An 11,647-nucleotide genomic window follows, 5' to 3' on the forward strand; every position below is an offset into this window, starting at 1 on the left:
GCTTGTGAGGGGGATGCTTCTATACTGCAGCCTGATTGGATGGAAGAAGTGATGGGGCGGGAGATGAAAGGTAGATAGGAATTAAAGAAGGTCAGAGTCTGGTCAAGAGACCTTGGAAAACCTTAAAACATTTGAGCGTAATTCCATTTCTGACACCCTGCTAAAGCAATAATGCTGAATATGCAAAAAAAATTCAAGATATTTAAACAGAACACACAGAAAAACATATCTATTAAAGGTAAATGTAAGTACACTAGGGTAGTACTAATAACAGCTAACATTTATTAACCATTGGTGATGGCCCAAGCACTGTGTTAAGTGTTTATCTGTCAATATCCTTTCTATCATATTTAAGAAGGGAAATGGGCGTGGTGGTACACACCTATGATCCCAGGACTTGGGAGACTGAGACAGGAGGATCAGAGGTTCAAGACCAGCCTCAGCAACTTGGTGAGACCCTGTTTCAGAATTTTTGAAAATGGGGCTCAAGGTGTAGCTCAGAGGTAGAATGCCTCTGGGTCTAATTTCCAGAAGAGGAGGAGGAGGAGGAGGAGGAGGAGGAGGAGGAGGAGGAGGAGGAGGAGGAATAAATTGCTAATGTATCACAGCAAGTAACTAGTGGAACCCACATTTGAAACTGCAAAGCCAATTCTGTCCAGCACTGTAATGCACCATCTACTGTACTTGGAGGGTTTCCATGCCATTAAAAATGGCAACTGTTGGGTGTGGGGTATAATTCAGTGGTAGAGCACTCGCCTAACATACACGGGCCCTAGGCTCCATCTCCAGCACCACAAAAAAAAGGAAAATAAAATAAAACTCAACAGCAAGCATGCAACTGAGTATCATGGGGAAAGGTTGTTATGAGCAGTCTTTAAGGGTAGGCTGCAAAATTGTACACAAAGGAGAGCTCAAAGCCAAGGCCCTCACGGTCACACACTTGTAAAGTGCACCGAGGCTGGAGGTCTCAGTGCAAGTCTAATCAGGTCAGAAGAATCCACACAGTCATTTGAACAGGGAAGCAATCATATAAAATTGTATTAATCAGCCAGGCGTGGTGGCGCACACTTGTAATCCCCACGCTTGGGAGGCGGAGACAGGAGGATTGCGCAAGTTCGAAGCCAGCCACACTGGCTTAAGAGACCCTGTTTCCAAATAAAAAAGTATAAAAATAGGTCTGGGAGTGTAGCCCGGAGGTAGAAGGGTTTCCAGGAACCCCAGTACCACACTCACAAAAACAGTTGTATTAATTATAACAAAGATTGTCTAGTAAGAAGAGAACCCTAAAGAATACAGGAATCGCAGGTATCAGGAGTAGCCATTTCCCAGGGGGCTGAAGGAACACCTAAGAGGAAAGGTCCATCTTCCTCCCACCCAGGGACAGCCAGATCTGAAGAAGCTCTGCAGAAAGAAATCGGCTCACGTTAGCCGGGTGTGGTGGTGCAGGCTTGTAATCCCAATACTTGGGAGGCTGAGACAGAAGGATCATGGGCCTCCGCTACTTGATGAGGCCCTATGCAACTTAGTGAAACCTTGTTCTAAAATAAAGAATAAAAAATAGGAATGGAGGGTGTAGCTCAGAGGTAGACCGCCCTTGGATTCCATTCCCAGTACTGAAAAAAAGAAAGAGCCTCAAAATAAATGCAAATGCTCTTTTGAAACATCTAAATACAAGGTATATGTTAGAAGTAAAAGCTTTTATCCATATCACCGGCCTTTGGAACCCACACCCACACTGCCTGGTACAGATGCCCAGCTGTTTTCTGTGTAAACATCTGTATTGCCCAGCTAGAAGGCATTCTTTTAGGGCAAGGGCTAGGTTTCATCATCCTCCTCCTGTAGCCATCTCTACAAAGGCATACACAATGCATTCAATAATTTGCTTTTGAGAAGGGACTCCTATTAAACAGCTCCCCCTTTTTTTTTATTAGTGTTTATTCCATTTTTCTCCTGTAAAAGCCAAGAGTGCTTATTAGGGAGATTGCAAAGATAGAACAAAAAGAGAAAAATACCAACCATGTTATTGCCACCCAGAAATAGTCGCTGTTAGTACTTTGGTATGTTTATTTTATTAATTACATTTCTAGTTCTTTATTTTATTGTGGTGCTAGAGCTCAAACTCTGGCCCTCATGTCTGGTAGGCCAGTGCTCTGCTACTGAGCTATACCCCAGCCCTGGTAGTATTTCTTGTGCCATTTTTTATTTGAGAGATGCTGGGGCATGGGGAGACATGTGTATAATCCCAATACTGGGGAGGCTGAGACAGCAAGATCACAGTTTCAAGGTCGGCCTCCATAATTTAGCAAGACCCTGTTTTTTTTTTCTTTTTTTTTTATGGGTCTGGGGATGGAACTCAGGGGCACTTGATCTCCGAGCTACAACCCCTGCCCTATTTTTTTATTCTTTGTTTTGAAACAGGGTCTCAGTAAGTTGCGGAGGGCCTCGCTAAGTAGCTGAGGCTGTCCACGAACCACAATCCTCCAGTCTCAGCCTCCCAAATGCAGGGGTTACAGGTGTGCGCCACCACGCCCGGCTAAGACCCTGTTTCAAAATAAAAAATGAAAAAGTGCGGGGGTCTCGTTCAGAGGTAGAATGTCATTGGCTTCTATCCCCAATACAATCCCCCCAATTTTATAGATACATACATATATACATACATACATGCATACACATACATACATACATACACACAGAGATAGGGTGAGTAAAGAGATTCCACGTGCAATTGATTTGGGAGGTGGTGTGTGTGTGTGTGTGTGTGTGTGTTTAATTGCTATAATGACAGGGAGGCTGGCCAGCCTCAGTTACTTAGTGAGGCCCTTTGCAACTCAGTGAGACCTTGTTTCAAAATAAAGAATAAAAAATAAGGCTGGGGGTGTAGCTCGGAGATCAAATGCCCTTAGGTTCCATCTCTAGACCCGCAAAAAAAAAAAAAAAAAAATTGCTATAATGAGTATCAAACCCAGGGCCTCATGCATGCTAGGCACGCACCTACCACTGGACTATATCCCCAGCCCCTGCATTTTTTACTTAACATAAAATAGCATTTTTCCAGCTGAGGTGATGGTGAATTACACACACACACACACACACACACACACATTCAGGTTGAAACTACCTTAAATGTTGGCTACATAGTATCACATTCTGAAGATGTCAGGTGTTTAACCACCTTCCTTTTAGGGCTTTGAGATTATTTTTATTATTATTATAAATACCCAAAATGAGCATGCGTTAAAAGAAAAAAAAACCTCTCTGGTAGGCCTCCTTCCTAAAATGGCTGTCCCAAGTGTGAAATTTGTAGGGTAACGTGCAACTGAAGAAAATGTAAGATCATGGTGCAACTGCTTATAAACGTGGTAACTGGAGGCTTTCCCTCTTCAACAAGACACTAAACAGAAGCTCCCTCCTTCAATGCCCTCTAGCCCTACCAAGCGGGAACACCTACCCCTAACACACTCTCCCCGCCCAGACAGCAAGCCCTGGAGCCAGTCCCACCCTGCTAGGGTGCGCTGCTGCCCGGCTGCGGGATGGCCGGGCCGGAGGCGCTAGACTCGGGCCGCCCTCGGGCCTGCCAGGAGGGTGGGGTGGCGCTGGGAGTCGGCTCGCTGGGTCTTGGCAGGGCGCAGTCGTCTGGCCCGTAGAGCCACAGGCTCCCAGCGATGCATCTGCGGCCCAGAGCTGCAGGGAGGGCCCGAGATGCCGAAAGCCCTTCCACCCCGGAGACTGGCCCTCGGTCTCCCGCCGCCGCGGCCTTTTCTCGGTCTGCAGGCGCCTCCTTCCCCGCGGCTCACCGGGTCCATCCTCCACACCTTATCAGGACTCCCGATCCTCCCCAGTAGCGGGGTCTCCCGAGCCCCCCGGGGGGCTCCTCCCTCCCACCCAGCGCTCCCTCTTCCGTCTGCGCCCTCCAAGCTGGCCCCAGCTCACCGCGTGGGGTCCCCGCCACCCTCGAGATTCCGGATGACCTCACAAGACGCCCACCATCTCCTGCGCACTCCGTGCTCGATTCTGCTCGGGACTGCCCCTCTCTCTTTCCCGCCATGACTGGCTGCCTAATTTACCTGCCCTACCTCCCATCGCTCTGCGGGTCCCGCGGCTCCGGCCTGTCATTTTACCCGGCCCGTCCCTCCGTGACAGCTCCTCGGTCCCCCCGTCCCCGGCACAGGCCCCTCCCCCATCTGTCCCCCGTGCCCCCGCCCACATCGCGCTTCTATCGCCGCGAGCGCGTCCCCGCGCTCTCAGAGTCCGTCGTTCCGTCCAGCCAGGCCCCAGCTCCGCAGCCCTCACCGGGGCCGGAGATTCTGCAGCCCCGCTCCCCTCCCTCGCCCGGGCAACTCTTCCCTCTTCCACTTTCTCTACTTTGAACCCATCCCAGCAGAGTCCAGGAAGTAGCCTGGCACCGGAGACGGGCGGCGGCAGCGCCCAATGGCGCGCGCCAGCGGCGGCGGCGGCCCCGCCCAGAGGGGGGAAGCAGCCAATGGCCGCGCGGAGGCGGGACTTCCGCTGTCCCGAGGAGGGCGGGGGAGCGGACTGTTGTGGTGCGGCGCGTTGGGCGGGCGGCGGCCGGGCGGCCCAGGGCTGCCGCGGGACTCGGGGCGCAGCGCGGCGGCTGCCGGGGTGGAGCGGGCCGGACGCGCCGCGGGGGCCGGGCGCCGCGGGTTCGAGGCCGGGCCCCGCGCAGGGAGGCCGTGCCCCCCCGGGGGAGCTGCCGGGCGGCGAGTTTGCCCCGCAGCCCGGAGAAGGCGGGAGCCGGCGGGGGCCTGCGGGGCCGCCGGGCAGCCCGGGCCCTGAGTCCCGGGGCGCCCTCCCGTCCGCCCGCGCCGCGGGGGACCCCGGCGGGCCGCGGAGCCGACCCGGGCTCGGGCGGCGCGGGGCCGAGGCTGACGCCGCCCGGCCTCTCGGGCGCCGCGGACGGGCGGTGCGGGCGCGGGGCGACCGGCCCCGGGGAGCGCGGCCGCCAGGGGCCTAGGGGGCGCCTCCCGCCGAGGGCCGGCCCGGGCCGGGGAGATGAACGGCTTCAGCACCGAGGAGGACAGCCGCGAAGGGCCCCCCGCCGCCCCCGCCGCCGCCCCCGGCTACGGCCAGAGCTGCTGCCTCATCGAGGACGGCGAGCGCTGCGTCCGGCCCGCGGGCAACGCCTCCTTCAGCAAGAGGGTGCAGAAGAGCATCTCGCAGAAGAAACTCAAGCTGGACATCGACAAGAGCGTGAGTCCGCCGCCCGGGCCCCGCGCCCTGCAGGAGGGCAGAGCCCCGCGCCCTGCAGGAGGGCAGAGCCGGACTCCGCAGAGGCCGCTCCGGCGCTGGCACGCGCTGCGGTTCTGCCCAGATCCGGGGTTTGGGGGTGGGGGCCTCCGAGGAGTCTTCCTGCCTGGGAAGATTTGACAGCTGCTAGAGCAGCGGCGAGGGGTGGGGGCAGGGGGTGCAGAACTTCTCCCTCCGTCTCCGAACCTCGTTACTTCTGCAGCCGAGACGAGGCGGCAGTTACTTCCGCCTCCCGCGGCCTCGGCTTTTGCAGAGGGCCACCGAGCGTGCTGCATCGCAGGCGGCTATTTGCGGACGAGGTTTTCTAGGATGTGGCAAAAATAAGGCCGAGGCTGGGACTCGGGAGATGGCGCTTGCAGTCAGAGTGACTGCAAGAGGGGGAACGTCCATTTTCTTAGGGGTAGCATCTTTGAATGGAGATGTAAATCTGAATGAGTGTGCACCCCCCCCCCGGTTTGTGTCTAATTATACTAAACTTTTCCTGTGTGATTTCACCACTTCTAGCTAACAATTCTAAAGATGAGCCTATTGTCAGCCAATTAGGAACTTTTTTAGTTTGACATCTGTTGCTGCAACCCTTAGTGGCCGCTTCCTGATTAGGATTTGGAAAGGAATTAAGGGATATTTACTATTCAGGTAGGCTGAGCGCTTAGATGGTTAACATCTCTTCCTTTAGGACCAGAATCTCTCCACAGGTGGGGAAAATCAAAGATTGCTTATCAAACTGAAAGGGAGCCCACTTTTCCACTTAGGGTTTTGTAGCTGAGGCCCAGAGAGAGAATGTGCTAGTAAGAAATGTACCCAGCACCTAAGAGGCTGGTTAATTTCCCAAATCCATTATCTTATTTATTTCCAAGCCTCACACATAAGCCTTCATTAAGTCGCTAATAGATCAACCTTCCTGGCCCTCTCTTTCAGACTCTTCCTTCCCTCCCCCAATTTGATTTAAAGTTAACCATTACAATATACTTGCAGCTTTTGCATGCAAAGATACTGTTTTTAAGGAATTGGGGGTAAGTTAATGGCTCTTCACTACAAATCTTTTATCAATGAAGGAATGGAATTCACCTGGAATGAACAACTGGCTAGACACCAGGACGGTCCCTGACGGTCATGTGTTGAAGTAAAATGATCAGTTGTAGGACCAGCCATGGGTTTATCCAGCTGGAAACATGGCCTACCTTCTGTGTAGGTTTATAGTGGCCTTTCCTTGAGCAGCCGGTAACATCTTCCAGTCCTTTTAAATGCCTGGACACCTTTGCATCTGCACCATTCGCCGCTAAAATGGAGACTCTATTTACCCAGGAGGCCCCTGGGAAAGCAGCGGTGCTGGGCGGTGTGGATCATTTCACATGGAGGAGAGATGTAGCCCAAGCCCAGAACTCACATTCCCAGCTGGTGGTGCTTCTGAAGGAGCAGGGTTTTGAAGTGGAATCACTCCGTTTGTTTCAAGGTGGTATTGTGAAGTCATTTCCGAAAGGGTTTCTATTTCACTCTCACAAGCTTGGGCAGGAATTCAATTCCAAGTGGCTGCTGTGTTATAAGAATTTTTAGCTGTTGCAAAAAGTGAAATAGGAAACTTAAATAAAGAAAAACACTAGAGCCTTTGCCGCCACCCTCCTGCTTCACCCTACCCCCAAAGGCCTCTGAAATTTCTGAAAAAATGGTTAAGAAGAAACAATATGTCTGTATTTCCTAAAAGGATCCAGCAGAGAAGCTTCCTTAAATAACAGTCACCAAAAACCCAACTTATCTAGTTTAACTCCTTTTATATAGACATCAGCCATGCTCTATGATTTTTTAAGATATAACATACTTGCGATCATTCCTCCACTTAACCCATTTCTCCTTTTTTCCTGGAGAAAAGAAAAAGCAGAAATGTAAAAGTATAAGTTGAGAATAGTATAAAGGAAAATGTTAGGGTAAGAAAGGACATGCGTACCAGGGATCAGAAGGTCCGTGTGACCTTGGCCGGTCCATCTCCCAACTCTGGGTGGCCTAATTCACCCCTCTACAAAGTGAGGTTGGGGCCAGCCGGCTTGCACTGGGGGCTGCTGAATTCTCCTCCAGCTAGGATTCCCCCGTTTTCATATCAGGTCTTAGGTAGAGCTTTAAGCAGTGTCCTCCTCTGCCCGTTGTGCTCCCATGAGGTTCTTTGCTGGAGGAGCAGCCATGTCTTTACAAGTCCACAGGCCAGGCCTGCCCAGCCCACACGGAGCTCCAGCTGCCTCTCAGGGCTGCCCAGTGCGCTCTGGCGTATTCCTGAAGAAAAGCAAGTTCCACGAAACAGATATCGCCTGAGTGGGTGCATGCTGCGTCTGGAAGTCCTTTGACAGTGGAGTCCAGCAAAGCTGCTCCAGTGTGCAGTCACGTATGCGGTGGCTATTACTGGCCTAAGATGCTTTTGGATAGAGGCACTGCCGATATGGACACATCCGCATTTGCTGAGTGCCGGCGGTCTGCAAGACACCATTCCTGTATAAACTGGAACTACTCATAGCTCGCTAATCCAACCACATGAAAGTGACAGTTCATCTGAATAAACCGTTTTCATTTATTTTCTCCATAAGAAGGCCTGAATTAATTGATGCTGGTTTCCTGTTAGCTCACTTTTATCTTTGGGGATTTAAAGAATAAACTCCAATTCAGAAGTCTCTCCAGACCATTTGTGCAACATCTGTTTCAGTATCACTAGCCTCGAGTCATTTACACAGGGTTTGGTTTTTGTAAGGGTTTTGAATGGCTCCTCCAGGCAGCCCTGGCACTCACATTCTTAAGCAAAAACATATCTTCACATCTTGGCTGCCATTGGCACCTTCACTTACCAGCGTGCCCCCAGCCTGCATCAGAAGATCGTGGTCATATCCATCCTCCTTCCTGCGTCCTTCTTCCACTTGGTGACAATTTCGGCATCTTCTGCTTTCTTTGTGGATCCTATGTGAGGTCATGCAAGAATTATACGCTGATTTATGGAAGCCAAGTTTTTCAGAGACTTAGCATCCTGTAATAGTAACTGCTGTCGAGGTGCGAAATAGTGCGTCCCATTTCCCTTTACCGCGGTCTCTGCTTTCCTCTGGCCAGGGCAGTGCCTAGCCCATTGCAAGTTCAAAAGTCCTAAGGTCCCCCGGGACTGTCGCATCACTCCCTGGGGGACTCTGTCACAGCTGAGGGAAAGTCTCGACGTCCTCAAGCCCTGCGTGCACAGTCTCCGCCACCCGGCCGACACGTGCCTCGAGCCCGCGTGCTCTGCGTCTCCTGGCGTGGCCCCTCGTGTTGTCCTCCGTGGGGACGCTCAGTCTTGACCTCCGTCCCCCACTGCCTGCACATCCTCCCTCTGGGGGGGGGGGCATCTCAGCCGTAGGGAGCTTTACAGCCCAGCTGTGCCGGGCAGTGGCGGCTGTCTGTAACACACCAGAGGTGTCACTGTTTTATTTGTGTTTCTTGTTTCTTTTCACGTTCTCTTCAGTGCTGGGGATCAAGGCCAGGGCCTCACACAAGCTAGGCGAGTGCTCTGCCACTGAGCTGCACCCCCAGGCTTCTTTGAGCGTTTTTTTCTACTGCAGCTCAGTAGTAATAAGCTTTTGGAAACTGTAGCCTACACCTTGCTCTTCCTTCTCTCTAAAGGCTTGGGGGGAAATAGAGAGAAAGAGAAGCCCCATCATTTTGAGAGATGCCTGCTGCTGTTCCCACGGACTTGGCAGTCCTGACTGTGGTTTCCTTTTCATCAGGTGAGGCACCTGTACATCTGTGACTTCCACAAAAATTTCATCCAGAGTGTCCGTAACAAAAGGAAGAGGAAGACAAGCGATGATGGCGGAGACTCCCCAGAGCACGACACGGACATCCCTGAGGTAAGGGCCAGGAAAGCGCCGAGAGAGCTGGGAGGACCGGCTCGCCTGGCCCTTCCCTCCGGCCTAGTCTGCCTTTTGGGCTGAGGCGTCATCTTCGTCCCCTTTGATCGGCTGTGGTTTATTGGAAAAGTGAATCATAGAGTTGCAGTAACGTTGACCGTGGGAGCTGGAGGCCGGGAAGCAGCGGGCCTGGCTGCCCCGTGGTCTGGCAGGCAGAGGCTCCAGGTCACGTCCATCCTCCGGAGGCTCTAGCCTGCCCCCTTTCCCTGCGCACATTGCCTCTTCAAGCAACCCCAGCAAATGCTGACGCGCAGCCATGGTGTCAAGGATGTTTAAGCCTTGCTTTTGCCTTTCGAGACCGAGTGTGTAGAATCTGGAGCAGCCTCCCCCTGGGTTTCTCATCTGTAAGACGCGTGTAAATTGTCAGTTCATCCCAGCGCTGGTTCTCTGTCATGCTCGGATTCCATGACTGCCGGGCGAGGCTCATTCCCAAGGATCCATTCCAAAGTCACGCTAGACCTGAGTTCCTCAACCCCGGCGCTGCTGATGTTTGGGGCCAGATAATACTTTGTTGTGGAGGCTGTTCTGTGTGTTGCAGGATGTTTAAGAGCAGGTCTGGCCTCTGCCCTTTAGATGCCAGGCACACCACCCTGAGTCATGACAACCGGAAATGTCTCCAGACATCGACATATGTCCTTTGGGGACAAAATTATACTGAGTTAAGGACCACTCCGTGAAACCCAGGCTTCTCAGCCAGAAGGCTGCCTTTGCTTAGGGTGTTGTGTGTTAAGTGAGGCTCCTGGAAAGAATACTGGGTGTTCTTTCTCTCTAAATTGTTTTCACTTAGGACTCAGCCAAAGAAGAACCGCTTGCAGTGTACATTGAATATTTGATGCATGAATATTTCATAAGGCAACCGCCTGTTAGCACTCAGAGTGAAAATGACTGTGTAGGAATAGAAAGAGTAGGCGGGCCTTTGTCTGCAGATGTGGAGGAAACCTTTGAAAATCAAGCCCTTTCCCTCCGCCCCCCCCCCGCGTCCCCTTTGCCAGCATTAGTTTACAGTATCTGTCTGTTGCCTTTAGCGTTACTATTATTTTATAAAGATGTATTTGGTTTCTAAATGCTTTTCACAAGAAAAAGGTTTTAAGGAATGTTTTGACATGAACGAAGGGCTCTGGTCCCTCATATTGACCATTCATTTTGTTTTTAAGTGCTCGCCACCTGCCTGAAGCAAGAACCGCTCTTTTAGAGGCAGGTAAAGGCAGCCCAACCTTCTGGGCCTTCCATGTTTCCTGACTTGCAGCTCTCCTCTCTTCCTGTGTTAGAAAAACCAACAGGGGGTCCCTTCCCTCTGTGCTCCAGTCAGATGCAGGGACCCTGGCCCCAGCCTGCTGCCCGTGCGTCCACCATGGCGGCGCTCCAGCCTGCCCTGGGGGACTGTTAGGAGCTCTGGTCTCCAGGGCTGAGCCTAGCAAAGCACTGTTAGAAAGTCTCAGTCTTCCGCTGCCGCTGTGCCTGTCTATGCAGTCAGCTGCGAGGTCTAGCATGTCCGTCTCCAGGAGGTCTCTCCAGTTTACCTCTCTCTCCACCCTTGGTGTCCCCTCGAGCAGTACCGCCCCCGAGCAGTACCGCCCCGTCAGAGCTCGACCTCATCATCTCACAGATGGATCGTTGCTGCGCCCCCCACCCAACCCCATCGCCCTCGCCCTCAGTCTTCCCTGCACACCTCCACCAGCTCCACCTACCATAGCTCCTCCTGTCTCGAGACAGGCCTGGCCTGGCCTCCTCCCCCAGCGCCATGGCCCAGCCTGTCCCCGCAGCATCCTGTGTTCATGGTTTTCTCCCTCTCCACACCACCCTCTGGACCTGCCCCTCCTTAGCTTCAGTCCCTCCTCCCAGCCTCCCAGGGCCAGCCCGCCCCAGCCAGAGCCCTTTCCCACTGCTGTTTCTGCTCCCTCGCCAGCCGCTCGTCCTCAGTGGACAGTCCCCGGGGCTGCCTTCGTGGCCCTCCCCAGCCTCGCCCCTGCCTAGGGTGTGGGGGGCTCTGAGCCCTGGCTGCTCGGGTAACGGCAATGCGCCTCTCTTCTCCCTAGGTTGATCTGTTCCAGCTGCAGGTGAACACTCTACGGCGCTACAAACGGCACTACAAGCTGCAGACGAGACCCGGCTTCAACAAGGCCCAGTTAGCAGAAGTAGGTAGACGGGATTTGGTAGAAAAGAAGAAAGAATTTGTGCTTCTGGTGTGGCCCCGGCTCTCCCCTAGTGCATTGTGCGCCCATGAGTTGTAATCTCTCCATGGCTCCGGAAGCAGCTGCTTCCTCTTTTGTATGAGTTAGAATCCCACGGCTGTAGACCTGAAAAGACCCCATTCCAGAAAAGAAACCACGGAACAGAGAGAGGAGGGGACTTGCCGAAGGTCACACTGAAGCTGGGCGTGGTGGTGTGTGCCTGTGATCCCCGCTACTCAGGAGCCCGAGGCAGGAGGAGCTCAGTCCAAGGCCAGCCTGGGCGACTTAGCAATGCCCTGT

At 53.1% G+C, this 11,647-nt stretch overlaps 1 protein-coding gene across 3 annotated transcripts in view; it reads left to right on the forward strand.

Annotated features, from left to right (window-relative positions):
• Positions 1-5,010: 5,010 nt before the first annotated feature.
• The window catches only part of SAP30L (SAP30 like), a gene marked incomplete at both ends in the record, with an annotated part of 8,292 nt that continues 1,655 nt past the window's right edge, over positions 5,011-11,647 (forward strand). The window contains 3 exons of one of the 3 annotated variants that reach the window (XM_080698919.1): positions 5,011-5,208; positions 8,994-9,116; positions 11,213-11,311. In XM_080698919.1, the coding sequence (XP_080555045.1) occupies positions 5,011-5,208; positions 8,994-9,116; positions 11,213-11,311 (420 nt within the window). The remainder of the gene's footprint in view (positions 5,209-8,993; positions 9,117-11,212; positions 11,312-11,647) is intronic. The other 2 variants (XM_080698920.1, XM_080698921.1) reach the window with 2 other exon arrangements.

The sequence above is a fragment of the Muscardinus avellanarius genome (genome assembly GCF_963383645.1).
Source record: "Muscardinus avellanarius genome assembly, chromosome: 7".
In the NCBI taxonomy this organism is placed as follows: domain Eukaryota; kingdom Metazoa; phylum Chordata; class Mammalia; order Rodentia; family Gliridae; genus Muscardinus; species Muscardinus avellanarius.